This window comes from Misgurnus anguillicaudatus, chromosome 19 (assembly GCF_027580225.2).
Source record: "Misgurnus anguillicaudatus chromosome 19, ASM2758022v2, whole genome shotgun sequence".
Classification (NCBI taxonomy): domain Eukaryota; kingdom Metazoa; phylum Chordata; class Actinopteri; order Cypriniformes; family Cobitidae; genus Misgurnus; species Misgurnus anguillicaudatus.
The window spans coordinates 50,227,921-50,250,122 of record NC_073355.2 but is presented as its reverse complement, the minus strand read 5'-3'; the positions used below and the strand labels follow the sequence as shown (position 1 = coordinate 50,250,122).

Here is a 22,202-nt window from a genome sequence, read left to right as displayed (position 1 = left end):
TTCAAAAATGAAAGTAAAATGTGCACGTCTGCATGCGCATTTATAAGCCCCTACCACCCGGTGATAACGGGATCACCGAGTTTGTGACGCGCCGATTAACCGGTGGGAAAATTATCATGCATATCATAAACAGGATTACTACCTAGTGATCTGACTTTGGACAGAGCGCAGCACTCTGCGCGAGAGTGAGGGAGGCGCAAAGATGCAGCGGGTTTAAACAAAAGGAATAGTTTGCCTCAGCTCGCATGAAACGCATTAAACTGAACAAATACATAAGGATTACTACTTTAGTTTATGTTTAGACTTTGGACAGATGAGAGCGCGTGCACGTGCACGTGAGACAGAGAGAAGCGCCGCTGCTTATGATGCTGGATTTATTTCAGATGCTATGAGTCCAAGACACGCGCATTAAGTCCAAGACACGCGCATTAAGTCCAAGACACGCGCATTAAGTCCATGTGCATTAAGTCTAGTGATCGACCGATATATCGGCCGGCCGATACATCGGGCCGATTTTAGCAGGTTTTAGGTGTATCGGCATCGGCCGATTCGCGGCTTGCGTTCGCCGATAGCTTTTCCCCGGCATTAATTACAGACAGGCGCCCACAGGCAGCTCTGTGTTCCTGGAGGCTGCCTGCAGCCCGTGCATTGCCCCTCCCCCCACTAGCAGAGCGGAGCGCTCCAAGCCTGCTCTGGTAAGTTTTAAACTTCAAAGCATCTTTTAACCGTCTGACTGAAATATTGCCATATACTTTGAAAGTGTAAGCACGTTGCTCTATATGTGCGTGCAATCAAAGCTAAGAAAGATTGGTTGTCATAATGGAAAACGTGAATGCCTATAAAACTGCTTGCCATTGTATTTAGGGAGCTTCAAATAGCTTTTAGGCTAACCGTATGCATACGGCAGCTGTTACAAACACTGGTCATAGGATTAAATAATGCTGACGTTGTTCCGTGATTTCGTGGTATTTATAGGAGTTTTATTCAGCGACCACCAGTCTGACGTTTGGACGCGACGCGTGCTCATAATGCCGCAAGCGAACGCAGGTCATCAGCCGAACAGCTGATCATAGCTGGACATGCTGGGTTTTTAATTTTCATCTCCATAAATATATGTAGTAGTAAAAGACTAAAAATTAATATCCATTGCTGATAGTTTCTCGTCATTGTGGAGAGCGCAGTTCATGGTTGAATATGTTTATGGTTGTTAACACGGAGTTTCGCGGAATTTTCGTCAGCGAAAAAAAATAAGAAATTCGACTCAAAGCACTTAGTTCCAAACAGTTCCCACATGACTTTTATGTGACCGGAGAAGTATTTTTTTGTAAGTTTTGTCAACATTTCTGTTCACTGGGAGCGCAAAGATACATGCACTCTCTCATCCTTGTCTCACTGCACCTCTCCCACGTGCACGCGCTCTACTATCTGACCGAAGTCCGTACACAAATCCTCATGTATTTGTTCAGTTTTATGCGTTTTAAGCGAGCTGAGGCAAACTATCTATCCCTCGCATTTATTATAGGGCAAGAGGGTGTGTGAGGTACAGAAGTGGGGCAATTGGCATGTTAATCAGAATTCTTTTTAAGTTGTTTTTTGATCAGTATTGCTGTTTACATTTTCCTTGTCTTCTTATTAAAGACATTTGCTCTACAAGAGATTAAGTTAAGTGCACTAAAACTTAGACCTAAGCATTAAATAGGTTGTAAATAGTTGGTTACTTTCATGGATAAAGTAAAGTGTTCCCCTTGTTACGCTGCTTGGTTGCTGCTACTGTGTGCAATGTAGGGGTGTCCTCGACTAAGGATTTACATATTCGAATCAGAATTGTCGAATCTTTCCATAGTCGACCGATAGTCGAATCATATCTATGTTTGTCTGCATGGGTTGGGAGGGGGCCAGACCAGGTACAAATTGGTAACTTTTATTTTCTTTCACAAGCAGCACACAAACAACTTTCTGTTAAAGTGACCAAAACTGTCTTTCAATTGATGAACGAAGACAAAACTGACGATGCATTTATATATTTATTTTTTTAAGGTAAAATATATAAGGCAACATTTGTTTATTTATTCCTCATAACATTTTTAAGCCACTATCTACAGAACATCACACAAAAATACATTTTGATAACTAAACCTAAAAAAAATAACAAAGGTGATTCTGCCTTGGAAACCTCGGCTAATTCAGTGTTTTTATCTAATTTGGAGATATAGCGCGTCAAAGCAGTCATGACCAAAAAAAACCCGACAAATGAGAAATGACAAATAATTTGTGATTGTGATTGTAAATGATAAAAACTAATCTTTATTTACAATTCATTAAACGTTAATTTATAACATGAAAAACACTGAAATTAATGATTTTATAGACACTATGCGTTATTATTTAGCACAGAAATACCTGCTTGCTTTGACTTTGATCATCTCTGTATTCACTTTAGATACAGAAAGACCGGATGATATTATTTATTTCAGGAATCTCTTTGCTATCATTTAAAAGTGAACACCAACCATAATATTAAATCACAAGAAAGACATTCGTGTCAGGCAGAAGTAGGTTCGGTGCAGATAGTTTCCGTTTCATCACCGAAATTTTAAAAAACGGCTTACCTGTTTTGTAGTTTAACTTTTGACAAGATAACAAAAATGTATGATAAATACATTTTAAAAACTTATACCCGTCGAAAAACATCCGTTTTTTAATGTTTAGTTTGATGAACTCCTAAATATGAGACGCAGAGCGCTGTAACGAGCACCTAGCCCGTTCGGCTAAATTACATGCGCAAGCATGGCCAGCACGCAATAGCGCAACATTGATACAACGAAAAGCTATCCAAAATTTACAGACTTAAATTAGATCAGAATTTACGTTTATAATAGATACATTTTTTTAAATAAAATAAGGTCAGAAGTAATAAAGCGCAGAACAAATATGCAAAATGCCTCAAGTGCACAGAAACAAAACACAAGCCAAATAGTTAAATCAGATAACCCAGAGTGATTTATAAATAAAATAAAATAAATTATTAAAAGAATAGAAAAGTATAGCCATAATATAATTGCCAGCTTTGTCTTTTAAATGTAGAAACAAAGAGGCAATGGTTTATTAACGACGAAACCTCCGTGTAGCCCGGTCACAGGGGATGTTGGATTTATTAACGCATTTTAAAAATATTTATTGAAAGCTGTTCCTTCACATATTATTTGCAGCATTATCATTATATGCTGTATATTAATATGTTGGGAGAAAGCTGTTATATGTGAAATCAGATAATGTGTGCACCCATATATTGAATTGAATGATCCTCATTTCATAACACATCTGCGACGATTCGACTGTGAGATTGGTAGTCGAATCAGGCTTCTCCTATCGATGCATCGAATCTTCGACTATTCGGGGTCACCCCTAGTGCAATGGTGTAATTATTATTTTATTTATGTATTTTAAGCAGCACTGAATTTTCTTACTTGTTCTACCTCACCTGTTTTTACTATTTGTTAAATATAGTTCAATAAATGTTCCTTTTTTAAATTAAGAGCTGTAACATTTGGTTTTATCATTGTGTCATTTTTATGATATAAACTGAATGAGAAAAAGCAGTATCGGCTCCAAATATCGGCTAAAGAAAATCGGCAGCCTGTATCGGTCATCGGCTAAAGCTGATGGGAAAAAAATCGGTATCGGCATCGGCACAAAAAAATCCATATCGGTCGATCCCTAATTAAGTCCATGTGCGTGTAAGAAGGAATCCTCTATCCACAAGCTCTCGCGTTAAGTGAAGCCCACAAACCCCCATGCGAGTTGTGCAATGTGCGTGTTAATGTTAAACTATAATAATAATAATAATAAATAATGGCATATCATTTTTGTCTTCCAAAAAAAAGAGGTAAAAATCGAGAATCGGATCGAATTGTGGCCTTAGAATCGAAAATGTATTCGAATCGAGGATCTGGAGAATCGTGACACCCCTAGACATATTATGTTTGTAGCGATTCGGTTCAATAATAAGTATCTCTGTCTTATTGGAGTTGAGCTTAAGAAAGTTATGTGCCATCCAGTCACTAACATCGCTAATGCAGTCTGTTAGCTTAGAAAACGTGCGTTTTTTCGCTGGGATGTGAGGAGATGTAAAGCTGAGTATCAGCCGCATAGCAGTGAAAACTTATGTTATGTTTCCTGATAATGTCTCCTAGGGGTAACATATATAACGAGAACAGGATAGGACCTAAAACTGATCCCTAGGTACACCGTATTTAACCAGGGAGTGATATGACTCTTCCTTGTTTACATAAACAAAGTGATAGCGATGGGTTAGATACGACCTAAACCAGGCTAGCGCATGACCACTGATACCAACATAGTTTTCTAATCTATCGAGTAAGATTGTATGATCTATTGTGACAAAGGCTGCACTAAGGTCTAGTAATATAAGGATTGAGATTTCACCAGGATCGGATGTTAATAGGAGGTCATTTGTAACTTTAAGCAACACTGTCTCTGTGCTATGGTGGGGCCTGAATCCTGATTGGAACTTCTCGTATGTACTATTATTTGTCAAGAATGTGCGTAACTGGCGTGCCACTACCTTTTCTAATATTATCGAAAGAAAAGGGAGATTTGAGATTGGTTTAAAGTTATTAAGCTCTCCCTGATCAAGCTGCGGTTTTTTAATCAGCGGTTTAATAACTGCTAGTTTGAAAGCTGTTGGAACGTATCCTATTTCTAGCCATGAGTTAAAGATATTTAGAACCGGGGTTGACACTACAGGGAATACCTCTTTAAGTAGTTTTGTGGGAACGGGGTCTAATATACAGGATGATGATTTGGATTATGTAATTAGTCTTGAGAGCTCATCTATTGTAGTAGGTTTAAATGAATCAAGATGTTCGTATGGTAGTCTAGTGTTAAGTGACCTAATGGGTAGAGTGGTGGCTGCCTGGGTAAGTATGATGTTTTCCCTAATAGCCATAATTTTGTTAGAAAAGAAGTTCATGAAGTCGTTACTATTGTGTTGAAGTTTACTATTGGTTTCTGTTTGTTCTTTGTTTCAAGTCAGTTTTGCAAGTGTGCTAAAGAGGAAACGAGGGTTATTATGATTCTCATTTATAAGCTTGCTAAGGTAGGTAGATCTGTCGGTTTGAATAGCCTGTCTGTAGTGTTAAACACTCTCTTTCCATGCTGCACGCCATACCTCTAACTTTGCGCTTCTATAATTTCTTTCATTTTTTTCTAGCTGCCTTTTTAAGGGCTGCAGTGTGATGGTCATACCATGGAGCTGGCGGTTTTTCTTTGATTCTCTTTTTTCGAATGGGAGCAACGGCATCCAATGTGTTAGAACAGAAATTGTTAAGGTTTTCTAATACAATATCTAGATCGTCACAGTTATCTGTTACATGTTTAACTTGGGACAGGTCTGGAAGAGTGCTAACAAAGCTATCTTTAGTGGTGGAAATTATTGTTCTGGCTAATCTGTAGCATGTTGTGGATTGAGTGATACTGTCACTGGGCGTAACCGCAGTCTCACTTGCCGAAGTTTACGTCACGTGCATACCCTCTATTCTGCTGTTGCACGTAAAATTTTTTACTTACATTTACAAAAGTGCAAAAACAGCAGTGGAACTTAAAGCTACAGTCAGCAACTCTGGAGGATTGAGATGATTTTTAAATATTTACAATTTTCATGCACTTCCCACATTACCACCGAGCAGTGGCGGCAGGTGACTTCTTTTTTTGCGGACGCTCGATGTGAAGTTCATCACAACATGTATGAACCTTGTCATGTATGTGGTTCGTAATTTCAAAATATGTGTTCTGCGCTTTGAGAGATCGTGTGTGCATCAGGTGTCATGCCAAAATAAGTGCCTGCTGCAGACGCGTCTAAAGGGTTTATAATAAAAGAGACGCTCGCGTTTGCCAGATACTTGCATAATCTCATGCGTAATCAGAGTGTACTGTTAAGGAGTGTCTAGTGTGTATTTTGGGAACGTGAGTGTCTCTTATCATAAACGGTTTTGACGCATGTGCACCAGGCACTTATTTTGACAAAACACGTGATGCACACAGGATCTCTCGACACACATTTTGTAAAAGAGAACCACACACGTGACAATCCGAACACTTATTTTGAATTTGCTTATCCTCGGATGAGCAGTCACGAGCTGCCACCGAGCAACCTCCCATCAGGCTCGTCCTCGACGAGCATTCGACTTAATGCGGTGCCGAAAGAAATGAAAGGCAGATGACGTCAAAGTACCATTGAGTTGAAATTAGACTCCTCTGTATGATTTCTCTAGTCACTTTTACGTCATCTGCCTATCAGTTCTATTGGTGCCACATAAAGTCAAACAAGCCTAATGTAACGTGCACGTAGGGGAGGGTGGATCTGTGGCATGTGCAAGAACTGTGATTGACAGGCAGATTTTACACAGAATTAAAAAACTCTTATATTGACGTCATTCAATTGGGAAGTAGAAGGCTGTAGTCCAAACCGGCCATTCGCTGTAGGCTTTAAAGGGGAATTCTGTTAAAGAAAATATATCACCTGGCAGTTAACTTTGAGCTTTATAATTTAACAGGTATTATTTATGTTATTATAGCAACATTACACACTAACTAAAGGTTGAAAAATTGGATCAGGAAGAACGTGAGTATGTTTACTGAGTATTTACATGTACACCAATAATCTGATTATTTCTAATAATCAGAGTAAGGACTTAATCGCAGTAAGACATTTACATGACTGGAGCTAACCTCTTCACTCCTGTTTACATGCAGTTTTTATTTTAGGATTATTCAGTAGGGATGTGCATCGATGCATCGCGCTCCCATTAAAAAGAACCGTCTACAATCGATTCAGAATCGTAGGCTCCGATTGTGCATGTACTACGGCTCCGTGATCAGTAGGAAGTCCTTCAATCTAAAATCATTGCAAGTTTGAATCGTTTATAACGTGCATTTAAAAAAGCAACACTTGTCAAACACAATCATTTAAAATATTATTTATTATCATGAAAATACCTGAAACAATCTGAAGAACAGCAATATAAATATTCCTTTAGACATTTCCTGGAATAGTGTTTGGTATGCTACTTCTGTGGCACAAATGGTGATTCTAAGCGAGAGCGCCGCCTGGCTTTTGGATGTAGCATTTCACCGTAATTCATTCAAATTCATGCATTGAGAAAACGCGCATTTGCCCGATTAATTGTCACAACCCTATTATTCAGACAGTCCAATGCAGAGCACGAATGATGAACTCCCATACTGTCCACTGTTTTAATTTACTTGCGTTCAATGACAGACATGTTCTTATGGACGCATTTCATTATTCGGTGCCGTGGTGAAGACAGAAATATTATGACAGTTAGGGCTGGGACGCTTGTGAGATGTCTTCAGGTTCGTGTTAATGCAAACAGCCACCAGATGCGGAGTTAATGCGCTATTTGCAAGGGAAGGCAGCTGATATCAGTGATGACCTGCTGGCTTGGGGGCGGAACAATGAGGCAAGATATTGGTCGTTTCTCAGTCCGAAAACTGTAGCCTCCGGAGGTTGTATTTGCAAGCTGCATACGTCATCTTATTTCATAAAATTAACAATTATAAAGTTGACTTATTCTTTGTTAATCATACATTGTTGTAGGGCTGGGTATTGTTAGCAATTTCACAATTCGATTCGATTTCGATTCTTGAGGCTTCGATTCGATTCAATATTGATTTACTTCCTTCGATATCGATTCAATAATAAGTAAATACGCAAGCAATTAAGTACCCGAGTATATTTTTAAATAATGTGTGTAGTATTACTAATGTTCAGAGGTGGAAAAAGTACTAAACTATTTTACTTAAGTAAAAGTAAAGTTACTGGTCTAAAAATATACTCAAGTAAAAGTAAAAAGTAAATAATTTTAACTTTACTCAGAGTAAAAGTTACTTTTTTTTACAGCGGGGAGAGGTGGAGGATTTTAGTATAGTTCAAAAACGACAAGGGAATATATATCTCAAACTAGTTATTTTTAATTGTAGGAACATCTTTACAATTAAAGTGCAATAACAAAAAGTTTATAAAATAAAAAGCTTTTTTAAACTAAGAAACATTTATGGAATTATTTAATGATTTTACATGTGAATTATGCACTTTTGAAGGTGGTCAGCAGCTTGTAAATACAATCACTATAGTAAGGTTGTAATTGATGTATTGCTGGTAACATACATTATTTTATTAAACTATATATGTAGTTTAAATGAGCATATAATGAGATGAGTGCCATGTCATACTTTTGACACGTTTATTGTCTGCTAGCGTCCCTGACCTGGGTACCTGATGACCTTTATTCTCTCTCTCTCTCTCTCTCTCTCTCTCTCTCTCTCTCTCTCTCTCTCTCTCTCTGCAATGTCTAATGACCTGCGCATTCTCGAGGCGTTTGCGTCGTGCAAATGAGCGTTAAAACCCGGTCTGCAATTTCGTACTCGAGAGCCTGAATATTACCTTTCATAGGAATGAAACACTCGCTTCGCGTCAGTGGAAAGTGGTCGCTTAAATATATGGCCAGGGGTTTCTTTCATAAGATTTGAACTGAGGCGGGTCTGCATTAGCGCGCGCCTGTCTCGTCCATCTCCATGGTTCTTTTTGCGCGTTCCCCCGCCCATCAATCATCCGTTGCGCGTCTTTATCACCTTGCTTTTTTATAAAAAATACTCTGTAACGGATATGATTTAAAATGTAGCGAAGTACAATACTTCAAACAAAACATACTTAAGTAAAAGTAAAAGTACAGATTTTAAAAACTACTCAAACAAGTAAAAGTACACAAAAAACTACTCATTTACAGTAACGTGAGTAAATGTAATTCGTTTCTTTCCACCTCTGCTAATGTTTGATCACGTTGATGGTGCAGGCTTGAAAGAAGTGCTGCTGTTTGCCATCTTCGATCTTTCTGTTTTGATATAGCGCGTCTTGTACAAGGCTGAATGCTCTCACTAGAGTGTTGCCCACAGCGCCGCCACTGGCCGGGGGGGCTGAATCGATTCATAGGATTTGATGAATCGATATTGAATTGAGAAACAAATAATTGCAATGCATTGATGAATCGATATTTTTACCCAGCCCTACATTGTTGTAATATGCTCAACACCGGCTCTCATTGAAAATGAATGACTTCCGGCTACTTTGAGCTCTAACCTAAAAATAACCCACATGGAACATTCTGGAAAATTTATCTTTAGGTTATAGAATGAAACCTAAAAATAGCCTACAGGGAATGTTCTGAAAGGAGGGGGAAACCTTAGCGATATTCATTTTGGTGGGGGTTTTTCAGCCCAAAACCGATAATGCCATTTTCGACTGAAATTTTCAACGACCCAAATTTTGGTGCACCCCTTCCTCTATGAATGTTTTACTGACAAAGCCTCTCTAAAATCTCCAGCCACACCCATTAAGTGATTGAGATCTTCAGTGAAGCTCCTCCTACAACAATCCACCAATAAATGCTGGAGTCAAACACACAGAGAAATCACTCCATGTGTGACAACTGAAATCTTCATGACATAATGTTGATGCTGGTGAAAGAGGAGCTTGAGAAGATGACAGATCCACAACCATGCAGAATAAAGGATGAAGATACTGAGGAACAAATAGGTTGGTGTCTATTTTTCAATTTTTATTATTGATGGTTGAGGAATACTCATAAAAACATTGAGAAACATGAGGGGAAAATAAACTAAAATCCATGAGATGATAACGTTCTGCATCTATAATAGATTCAGTAGAATTAGATTGAAACATCAGGTAAAGAGTTTTATCCAAAGCAACCTTCAGTGGATTGAATGACCACTCTAGTTCTACAAGAGTTAAACTGCAAGAGCAGACACTGACAATAGAAATTACATAATGTACTTCACATGAAAGATAACACATAACAGACCCACGCCATGTTGCTTTTGTCATACAATCTCAAATGTGTTTTGTCACTCTGGTTTACCAGTTTTAACTATTTACTGTCTTCATTTTAGATATGATGGAAGTGAAAAAGGAGAGTCAAGCTGAAGTGGATGAGAAACATCAGAATGTAAAAATAAACCATAATGTTTCACAGAAAGAAACTCTGAAAACAGAAGACATAAAGTGTGAAAATAGTTTCAGTGAAGATGAACGCCCTGCAGATCACAAGAGGACTCACAGTGAAGAGAAACCTTTCACATGTCAACAGTGTGGAAAGAGTTTCAGATCTAAAAGTAAACTTGAGACTCACCTAAGAACTCACACTGGAGAGAAACCATACACGTGTCATCTTTGTGGAAATAGTTTCACAGTTAAATCTAGCCTTACGAAACACATGGGAATTCACACTGGAGAGAAACCATACACGTGTCAACAGTGTGGAAAGAGTTTCAGATCTAAAAGTAAACTTGAGACTCATCTGAGAACTCACACTGGAGAGAAACCGTACACGTGTCATCTTTGTGGAAACAGTTTCGCAGTTAAATATAGCCTTAAGAAACACATAAGATTCCACACTGGAGAGAAACCATACATGTGTCAACAGTGTGGAAAGAGTTTTACATCTTCAAGTAACCTTACGAGACATGTGAAAATTCACACTGGAGAGAAACCACATGCGTGCCATGAGTGTGGAAAGAGTTTTACATCTACAAGTTACCTTAAGAAACACATGAGGACTCACACTGGAGTGAAACCGTTCACATGTCTTCAGTGTGGAAAGAGTTTCACAACAAAAGCTAACCTTGAGATTCACATGAGACTTCACACTGGAGAGAAACCTTACACATGTCCTCAGTGCGCAAAGAGTTTCACAACAAAAGCTAACCTTGAGATTCACATGAGACTTCACACTGGAGAGAAACCTTACACATGTCCTCAGTGTGGAAAGACTATTAAAACAAAAGGTTACCTTGAGACTCACATGAAACTTCACACTGGAGAGAAACCGTTTACATGTCCTCAGTGTGGAAAGAGTTTCACAACAAAAGGTATCCTTGAGACTCACATGAGACTTCACACTGGAGAGAAACCTTACACATGTCTTCAGTGTGGAAAGACTATTAAAACAAAAGGTTACCTTGAGACTCACATGAGACTTCACACTGGAGAGAAACCGTTTGCATGTCCTCATTGTGGAAAGAGTTTTATGTGGGAAACAAGTCTCAGAAATCACCAGCGCTTACATTCTGAAGAAAAGACATTCAACTCTTCTGTGCAGTTATGAGTTTATTATGAATCAGAAGATACACACGAGTGGTCATGAGTGGATACGTAAAGTCTTACCGTGGGTTCACACCAGCCGCGTTTGAGGCGTCAAAATCCGGGTTTCCCGGACAGGGATTAGACTAGTCCTAGACTACAACATTTTTAAGAGCTGTAAAAACTAAAAAACAAATTGCACTTACATATCTTAAAATAAATCAGTGCTCTTTGTTTTGCCTCAAAATGCACACAGGTATTTTTTTTAGTTAGGCATGTTTGATAAAACTAGTTATATTTCATAATTAAACTAAGGCCTAGTCCTGGATTAAGTTTATGCCTGTCAGGGAAACCGCCTCTTTGAGTTTACTCACTTCATTCGCATGTGAAATTCTAGTCATCGAGACTTTCTGAAATTTGCGTCATGGGAGGGGCTTCTGCGACTCCGTTTGCTTTCTGTAATCACTTCACTACTAGAGCAAGCTCCTGATTGGTTAACGCGACACGTTTTTCCGGCAAAGTACACATTTTTCAACTTGCTCATTTGCCGCGGCAACGTCCAATTCAAAAGACAGAATCGCGTTTTACACGCCGCACTAAACGCCTCATTTGCACCGTGAGATCTCGCACGTCTTCATATTGACCTAACATTGAAATAGCTCTTGCTTGGCTGGTCTCAACGCATTATTAAGCAAGGGCCCACCAAAAGATGTATTAAATCTTATCAGACCAGAGACCACAAACATGATGAGAAAAAATACACTATATTGCCAAAAGTTTTGGGACACCTGCCTTTATATGCACATGAACCTGAATGACATCCAATTCTTAATCCATATGGTTTAATATTGAGTTTGTGCACCCTTTGCAGCTATAACAGCTTCAACTCTTCTTGGAAGACTTTCTACAAGGTTTAGGAGTGCGTTTATGGGAATTTTTGACCATTCTTCTAAAAGCACATTTATATGGTCAGACACTGATGTTGGACGAGAAGGCCTCGCTCGTAGTCTCTGTTCCAATTCATCCCAAAGATGTTCTACTGGGTTGAAGTCAGGACTCTGTGCAGGCCAGTCAAGTTCCTCCACACCAAACTCGCTCATTCATGTCTTTATTGACCTTGCTTTGTGGACTGGTGCACAGTTATGTTGGAACAGGAAGGGGCCATCCCAAAACTGTTCCCCCAAAGTTTGGAGCATGAAATTTTCCAAAATCTCTTGGTATGATGAAGCATTAAGAGTTCCTTCCACTGGAAGTGATTGAAACAACTGAATTCAATGATTTGGAGGGGTGTCTCAAAACTTTTGGCAATATAGTGTATAGGATTTACCAGTTTTGTTCCTATAGTATGTGGATTGCCAGTAGGGTGGCCATTCGTGCCAGTTCCGCCGGACACGTCCCGAACACGTTTTCGGGTTCGTTATCCGGAAGTCGCGCGCATACGTCATCGAGCTTCTCACATTTCAGTTAAAATACATTAGAAAATTAAGATTTATTTCTTTTAAGACATACAATCATTGTAGTTTCATTCTTACCTTGAAATGTAACGGTTGCTTTTCTGAAAATAAACCCGAAATATTAAACCTTGATGACGTATGCGGTCGACCAATGCGACTTCCGGGGGGCGGACCCGGGGACGTGTTCGGGACGTGTCCTGCGGAGCTGGCACGAATGGCCAACCTAATTGCCAGTATGTGGTCATCACAGCACACCTCATATATTTGTTGTTTGTGAGTTTGTGAGAACATGGAAGTCTTGCGATGTCTCTCGTGGTCAAACATGACTTCACAGTAAACAAACATGATGAAAAACGGTCATAAAGAAATGTCATTAATACTGTGGACTGCACCTCACTTTGGGCTGTTTCTGCTGCACCATAACTGCGGTTGTTATTGTTTCGTCTTTCATCAGCTCGCTTTCTGTTTCATGGTCTTTTGGGGGTCTATATGATCCCAGACCCTCTTCAAATAGTTAATAACATATGCCGTGTTATTTTTTTTCTGATATTTCATGACCGTTTCTATTTACATCAGATCATTTTACAAATGTTTTTTCTTGATTGTTGATTACATGTGATGATGACCCAGTAATAAAAGTTATAACTGTATGACCACTAAAATGATTGTCACATGCTTTGAATCTGTTCGGCACACATAACACTGTTATCTTAGCATTAATAGTTGTGTTCAAAAATAGCATTGTACTACTAAAAGTGAATAAAGTGATAAACATGTTTATTTACTTATTTTAACACTGTTAAAAATGTCTGTAGAAATTACAGTATTATTGTCTGCTGTTTGCCAGTAACTTACTGTAGATTTAAATTTGTTATTTACTTGCAACAGTTTGTTCAACGTTAAATCACCATTAACACGTCTTTGTCTTTACAGAATAAAACTATAAAATAAGAGCCTCATGCAAAGCATTCTGGAAACCAAAATCTGAAGGAAAAAAAAAAGAAAAAGGTTGATGAGGTTCCCAGAATGCTTTGCATGAGGCCCCCATTTTAGCTTTATTCTGCAAAGATAAAGACTTGTTAAGTCTTTAAAAGACTAATACAGACCTACAGATTATTTTTTATGAAAACACATTTTGTAAGTAGTTTCTCCATCACACGCATTGCTTAACACAAGCGTCACTTTGATCTTCAGATGATAGCTCTGGATTGACTGGAAAGAAAAAATGTAGACATTTATGTAAAGTTCATATTTACTGAGAGTGAAATCAGGATTTTGTCGCTTTTCTTGAAAGGTTTGTTTCATTTGTGCAAATAACCTCACATTGAAAAAACACTCAATAGTGTTAATAGAACTGTTAACAGACCAATCAGTCTTCATGAAATGTTTTTGTCTCAGTCACATCGTTGTTAATAGAGCTGTTGATAAACCTCATTATTCCAGACTGATAGTTCACATTTACACCTAATTCCTTAATAGTGATCTGATCTCTTAAAGGTGACATAGAATGGTTGAACAGAGTATTTATCCTTGTTCTGTGATGTGACATGTAGACAAATTTTTTTTTTGTTTTGGGTCTGTAATGCCTTGAAGCTTCCTAAAAACCTCTCTCAGATAGCTCTATTAGGGTGGGGGATTTTAAACAAGTGGTTTTGCACCTATTTGGCTCCCCCTACTGGCTTAACTTGCTATCAGACTCACAGAAGGTACTTGTTTACCAAGTCGACCAAAGTGAGTGGTAGTGGAGGAAGTTGTCTGATATATTGTTGATATTTGCTTGTGTATAGGTTTTCATCATTATTTTGCCTTTTTGTTTGTTTATTTGGTACTTTGGGTTTTTTTGTCTGCACTTGTAAATATAAATATATCACATTTGGTTATCTTCTCATACACTGTAAATAAACTTCACCTTGTACGAAAGTACTCTTACGGTTTGAGCCATCTTTATTGTGGTATTTTGAGACATACCCACGTCTCAAAGCGAACTGGTGGTGTTCGCTTTATCACAGTTGGTGGCAGCGGTGGGATGGCTCCCCGTAAGCATAAAGGCCGGGCACGGTCTAAGGTGAAGGCAGTGGAGGAGGATGTGACCTGGAACGCTGCGGAGTCAGTGGAGGACGAGGGATCGCCTACTGAACGTTCCGGTACATCACCAAAGCGCAACTTACCACAACCTCACCCCGTCTCACCAGGGTCTAAGGCTAATGATGGGATGGTGACTCTGATGCACCAGTTCTTGGAGGCGCAAGAGCGGAGGGAAGAGCGGCACATGCTGGAGCTTCAAGGTCTGCGGGAGACCATAATGCAGTCTGCACTTCCTGCTCAGTCATCGATGGACATGGGAAGTCTGCGGATGGATCTACCAACCCCAGCAGCACGGAGAGTTACGGGTCATTATGATGCAGATCATGACGTAGGCTCTCCGAGATTCCCTGCTCCCAATCAGCCGTTACAACGGGCAGAGCCGAAGATACCTGTCTTTCAACAAGGGGAGGACATCGAGAGTTATCTTCGGTGGTTTGAGCGTCTTGCTAAGACATGGAGGTGGCCTCAGGAGGAGTGGAGTTGTCGTCTGGTACCGCTGCTGACAGGGCAGGTGTTGGAGGCGTATCTGGCCATGGACGAGGACCAGGCGGAGCAGTACTCAGAGCTGAGGGAGGCACTTCTGGCTAAGTTTGTGTTCATGGGGATATTAAGCAGTATCCTCAAGCTGAAGTTACTGTGGGTATTTCTGATCAAATGTTTCTATTGACTGTTGCAATAGTTGAGAATTTACCTGCTGACATGATTCTTGGTAGAGATATACCTGTCATATATGATCTGTTACCAACCAAGAATGTAAATGTTTATGAGGATGCCATTGTTAACCTGTCATGTCCTGTGTTAACCAGAGCCCAAGCTAAGGCAGGTCTCCAACCACTGCCAGACTTTGATGATAGTCTGCTGCAGGGTGGAACCAAGGGCCCCAGAAAGTCACGCCAACAACGGCGGTTTGAAAAGTACCTGGGTACACCATTCGCTGAATCTTCAGTGGAAGGTCTCAGTGTTGATGGCTGGGAGATCCCAGAGAATATTGTTGGTTGCAAAGGGGTGATGTAACATTAAATCCATTGTTTGAAAAAGTTGAATGTGGAAAAAATGATAATGTGTGCAATGAGAGATATGTGGTGTTGAATGATGTGTTATATTTACAAACTAATGATGTAACACGTTTGATTGTCCCCACATGTTGTCGCCCTATGGTATTACATCTTGCACACACAGTCCCCTGGTCCGGTCACCTCGGCCAACAGAAAACACATGCACGCATCTGTTCACGTTTTCACTGGCCCACATTATACACTGATGTACAGACATACTGCAATACATGTGCCATCTGTCAGAAGACCAGTATTGTATCCCAGCGGGGTCGAGCACCCCTGCACCCTCTCCCTGTGATCTCTGCTCCTTTCAGGCGAATAGCGATGGACATCGTAGGGCCCTTGGAGAAGAGCAGCAGTGGAAATCAGTACATCTTGGTGGTCAGCGATTGCGCTACAAGGTACCCAGAAGCATTCCCTCTTCGGTCTATTACCACACCGAAGGTCATCCAGGCTCTGGTACAGTTGTTTTCTAGGGTTGGTATTCCAGAGGAGATTCTCACAGACCAAGGGACGAACTTCACATCAAAGCTGATGGGTCAACTGAATCGCCAGCTAGGCATCAAAGCAATCAGAACAACCCCATATCATCCACAAACCGACGGACTGGTCGAAAGATTCAACCAGACTCTGAAGAACATGCTGAGGAAGTTTGTTAACGACACAGGTAAAGATTGGGACAAGTGGCTACCGTTTGTTCTGTTTGCTTACAGAGAGGTTCCCCAAGCATCAACAGGATTCTCGCCCTTTGAACTCCTATATGGCTGGCAGGTGCAAGGACCATTAGACCTTCTGAGGAAAGGATGGGAAGGCACAACAAGTGGAGCTGAGGAAAAGGGGATAGTACAGTACGTACTGGAGATGAGAGATCGGCTTGAGCGATACCGAGAGGAGGCGAAGGAGAACCTACAAGAGGCACAGAAGAAGCAGAAATTATGGTACGACAAATATGCACGAAAACGAGAGTTCCTACCTGGACAGAAGGTACTACTCCTGTTGCCGACATCAGCCAATAAGTTGTTGACCAAGTGGCAAGGACCATACAGTGTGATCCGGAAAATGGGACCGGTGACCTATGAAATACACCATCCAGACAAGGGTAAGACCAAGCAGACATATCACGTCAACCTGCTAAAAGAGTGGAGAGAGGCAGCCGGTAAGGAAGCACCAGAAACATCATTGATGGTACAAGAGGTGGACTGTGTGGAGGAAGAGCCTGCGGAGTCGATAGCCAAGAGAGGAGCGTCTGTGGTGGATCTGAGTCACCTAGAGGACCTCCAGCGTAACGACCTGCAGTACCTCCTAGATCAGTTCCCTGCTCTCTTCCGCCAGAGGCCTGGGCGGACTGAGTTGGCTCAACATTACATCCATCTAAGCAACCCAACACCATCAAGACAACGGCCTTACCGGGTACCTGAATGGCTTGTGGACCCACTGAAGAAGGAGGTGGAGCTGATGATGTAGCTTGGTGTGATTGAGCCCTCGACCAGTGAATGGTGCAGTCCAGTGGTCATCGTTCCGAAGAAGGATGGAACACTGAGAATCTGTATAAACTTTAGGAGGCTGAATGCACAGTCTCAATTTGATGCTTACCCGATGCCTCGGATTGATGATCTGCTGGAGAGGATCAGGAAGGCGAAATACATTACAACCTTGGATCTCTGCAAGGGATACTGCCAGGTACCCCTAGATCCAGCATCACGACCGTACACAGCTTTTAGGACACCACATGGGCTGCATCAATTCACGGTTTTACCATTTGGCCTTCATGGGGCGCCAGCGACCTTTCAGAGGCTGATGGACCGGGTGCTACAAGGCTGTGAAGGTTGGTCTGCTGCTTATTTGGATAATGTGGTCATCTACAGCAACTCCTGGGGTGAGCATCTGCAACATTTAAAGAGCACCCTACAGAAGATCCAGGATGCAGGATTGACCCTAAATGTGGACAAGTGTGAGTGGGCAAGGCAGGAAGCAAGATACTTGGGATACCACCTGGGAAATGGACAGCTGCGTCCTCAGGTGGACAAAGTGGAAGCCATAAGGAGGAGCCCCAGACCACGACGAAGGAGGTGAGGTCTTTCTTGGGACTGATCAGCTGGTACCGAAGATTTGTATCGGACTTCGCCACTCTAGCAGTGCCACTCACAAACCTGCTTGCAAAAGGGATCAAGAATCCAATACCTTGGACGGAGGACTGTGAAAATGCCTTCGTCAAGTTGAAGGAGAGGATATGTGCTGATCCTGTGCTGCAAAGTCCAGACTTTACCCAGCGATTCCTTGTACAGGTGGATGCCTCGGCGACAGGCCTGGGAGCAGTTCTGTTACAGGGAGCAACAGGAGATGAAAGGCCTGTCACCTACCTCAGCCGGAAACTGCTGCCATGAGAGACACGTTACTCTGCAGTAGAGAAGGAATGCCTCGCCATCAAGTGGGCCCTAGAAAGTCTCCGATATTACCTCTTGGGACGGGAGTTTGACTTGGAGACAGACCACAGGGCATTAACATGGATCCACTCCATGAAGGACCGAAACTCCAGGGTCACAAGATGGTACCTCAGCCTACAGCCCTATAACTTCAAGGTGCGGCATCAGCCTGGAAAGCAGAACGTGGTCGCCGACTACCTGTCTCGGTTCCCGGCCAGTGCGCGGCTTAGAGAGATAGAGGAGAACTAGCCCTCCCCGCTGGGTAATCATTACTGGCAACCACACACACACACACATCGCATTCACTTACCTCTCATAATCCATCCCGTTTCCCCCGGCTGTCGAAGCTGTGAGTGCACGCACACTCTGATGGCACATGGACATGTTTTCACACCACTCTTCCCCTCTGTTAGCATCCATAACTTGGACCCTTCATACACACACATTGTCTTTGCACACACGCTGTTTTGTTTGTTTGTTTGTTTTGGTTAGCTGCCTTCAGACTGACACGCTGTGCCGGCAAACCCGAGCGATCGAGCGGCGCGCTTATGACGTCATCAAAGTGTGCCGCGCCGGCGCAGTACACCCGAAGGTTGGCGAGTCCATTTATTTTTGTTAAAGGGGTATTGTTATTTTGTGTATGTTAATGTTAAGTGTTTATTGCGTTTGATGTATGTGTTTATATGTGTATTTATCTTTTAAAAGATAAATGTTATTTTTGTGTTTAAATTAATATGTGTATTTAAAATCCTTAATCCTTAAAGATGAAGGAGGGTTTTAATTAATTTATACTTACCTGAGAGTTAAGCTCCCGATTTAGGGGAGGAGTCTGGTCTATAAAGAGAGAGGCCAGACTCACAGAAAGTACTTGTTTACCAAGTCGACCAAAGTGAGTGGTAGTGGAGGAAGTTGTCTGATATATTGTTGATATTTGCTTGTGTATAGGTTTTCATCATTATTTTGCCTTTTTGTTTGTTTATTTGGTACTTTGGTTTTTTTTGTCTGCACTTGTAAATATAAATATATCACATTTGGTTATCATCTCGTACACTGTAAATAAACTTCACCTTGTACGAAAGTACTCTTACGGTTTGAGCCATCTTTATTGTGGTATTTTGAGACATACCCACGTCTCAAAGCGAACTGGTGGTGTTCGCTTTATCACATCAGACCAACCCCTTATTGATTTGCGCCCGGCGCAAGACTTATTTCTCCCGCCGGGAAAATAGCAACAGCGCCCAAGATCCGCCCACAAAGTCACTTGCGCTTTGCGCTTCGGACTTGCGTTTCAGAATGTTAAAATAGGGCCCTTTATGTTAATGAACTACACAGATATCATCTATCAGTTAATGTACACATCTTGTAAATCTGACTGAATATAATGAGCTTATTAACATCGTAAAATACAGCGCAGAGCCGAAGCACGCCACCATTTAATTAAAATGAGACTAAAGCGATCACGAATTCATGTACAGATTGGGGAATAAATTACAATCTTTAGTGGGGATGGGCAGAAGTTTTGTCTAACTAAAGCCGTTTCTCAATACCAAGTACACCAAACTCGGACTTGTGTCCTTCGTAGTTCGAACTTGCAAGTTCAGACCTATGGTTCAGACTCGGAAGAACAAACTCCTGACGCGAAATGCATTAAGGGAAACTTCGCTGTCATAAGTCCACACAAGTCTCCTCCGATGCATCCTCGATAAAATGGGCGGATCAAGAACACATCCGGGGATTTTATGTGAACTTGGGCTTGATGCGAACTTTGAATTGGAACAGTACTTGGTCCGCAGCTGATGACGTTTCACAAGTCCACAAGAACGCAAGTACAGACAAGAAAGCATTTTGAGAAACGGCTTAAATCTTTCCTAAAGTGCTACTTTACCTGATATTTAACTCTGATATTATACAAACTGTGCCGTCTCTTTGAGGAGCACTCACATTAAGCATTTTAATGGGAGGCACTTCTATATATCACTGCATTATTGTCAAATGTGCTTAAGATTCTCTTGAGATACAGTAAGATATAAGCAGATGTATATTTACATATTTTGAACATAAATATAAATATATTATATTATAAATAATAAAAAAAAAAAAATATATATATATATATATATATAATCAAGTTGGATTTACAAGTAAGTATATTTTTTATCTTTATCATTTTATAAAGGGATTTTTTAGTGTATCTGACATAAACTGGACAGATTAAATACTGAAACAGATATCTCTATGAATGTTTTACTGACAAAGCCTTTTTTTAATCTCCAGCCACACCCACACAGTGATTGAGACCTTCAGTGAAGCTCCTCCTACAACAATCCACCAATAAATGCTGGAGTCAAACACACAGAGAAATCACTCCATGTGTGACAACTGAAATCTTCATGACATAATGTTGATGCTGGTGAAAGAGGAGCTTGAGAAGATGACAGATCCACAACCATGCAGAATAAAGGAAGAAGATACTGAGGAACAAATAGGTTGGTTTTTATGTTTCAATCATCTATCCTTAATATGTTATTGCATCTCACTGAAATTTATTGACTTTGTTTACAAAGACTTTGCTTTTGGGATTTTTCTCCGCCCCACCTTGTTTCACTTGAGGTGTTTTTGGACAAAATGACCGGCCTACAGAAAATAGTTTATAATCAGGGTCTTCTAATGTCTCAAACAGAAGAGAGAAAAGGAAGAGATGCACATTGTGTGCCCAAAAAGATGTCTAAACAAGAACTGTCTGTTTTAAATGCAAAGCACCCTTTAACAAGGCACATGAAATACATTATTGTCATTCATGTGTATACGTTCAGTAAATGCATTAGATGCATGCATCATTTACACAAGTTCACACAAAGTTTTTGTCATTTTGTCACAGCGTTTTGTTTTTTATTAATGACTTGGATTTGTTAGGGAACGGCACAGTTGTAAAATAATTTTCTGTGTTTTGTGATCTTTCACCTTCACTTTAAACGGGTGATCATTTTTGACCGGGATCACCACAACAAGTGTGACTCTGTCATTTTGTACAATGTAAAAAAATCTGTAGAAATTACAGTGTTACTTGCAGCTGGTTGGCGGTAACTTTTTATAGATTTAAATTTATGCCTTATACATAAGATTACATTACACAATGCATCACAATTTTCCAAACAAACACACAAAACAAGCTTTAAAGGCAACCAAGGCTTTACCGTAGCTGGGCAGGCTAGCAAAGAGTAATTATCAAAGGCAAACCACACACACACAGTGAAGTGTAAGCAGTTACAAGCGGCAAACCACACTCCGTGCTCGAAAAATTATAATAAAAGTGATTTCTAAGATGTTGGGGGGACAACTTACAGTTGGTAATCAGTCAGAGAAATCACTAAATAACTCAAACAAATGAATTAGTTTTAACAAAACAGGATGTCCATAAACAAAATGAAACAAACAAAACAAAACAAATTAATTAATACAATTGTATGAATTATTAAACTTTTGAAAACAATACTCAATTCACACACACACTTACAAACAACCAATGGCGATAACTAGAGGCCCGCGCACACGTCACACATGCGACCAGGAATGGAATTAAAGCAGTCCTACTCCAGCCACCAGCTGTGGTATAAACAACAAAACAAACAAAAAAAGGAAATCTGCACAGCAATGCAGCCAAACAACACAGCAAAACACTCACACGCACACAAAAGGGCGGAGTCACCAGTGACGCATATCCAGGTGGCATAAACACAGTCTTTAAATAGACAAGCATTAAATGCTGATAGGCTACTAATAATTACTTGGGAGGGAACTTACCCTACCACAGATAGAATCCAATGTTTGATAATATTGGAAACACCAGAAGTGTTATAGGGTTTTGAACACAGCACAAGAGTTAAACTACAAGAGCAGAAATTGACAATAGAAATGACATCATGTACCTCACAATAAAAATAACATGAATACATGACAATCTCAAATGTGTTTTGTCACTCTGATTTAT

At 40.4% G+C, this 22,202-nt stretch overlaps 3 protein-coding genes across 4 annotated transcripts in view; 2 read left to right on the top strand and 1 right to left on the bottom strand.

Moving 5' to 3' along the window:
- Positions 1-13,423, top strand: part of LOC129422192 (uncharacterized) — a 56,077-nt gene extending 42,654 nt beyond the window's left edge. Inside the window, 2 exon segments of the mRNA XM_073857934.1 lie at positions 9,556-9,634; positions 10,009-13,423. Coding sequence (XP_073714035.1) covers positions 9,556-9,634; positions 10,009-11,222 — 1,293 coding nt within the window. The 3' untranslated portion in view covers positions 11,223-13,423.
- The window catches only part of LOC129422537 (uncharacterized), a 681,876-nt gene that overhangs the window by 314,516 nt on the left and 345,158 nt on the right, over positions 1-22,202 (bottom strand). The gene's annotated exons all lie outside the window — the stretch shown is intronic.
- Positions 1-22,202, top strand: part of LOC141349042 (uncharacterized) — a 97,575-nt gene that overhangs the window by 42,641 nt on the left and 32,732 nt on the right. Inside the window, exon 2 of the mRNA XM_073856604.1 lies at positions 20,489-20,700. Within this exon, the coding sequence (XP_073712705.1) occupies positions 20,613-20,700 (88 nt within the window). The 5' untranslated portion in view covers positions 20,489-20,612. The remainder of the gene's footprint in view (positions 1-20,488; positions 20,701-22,202) is intronic.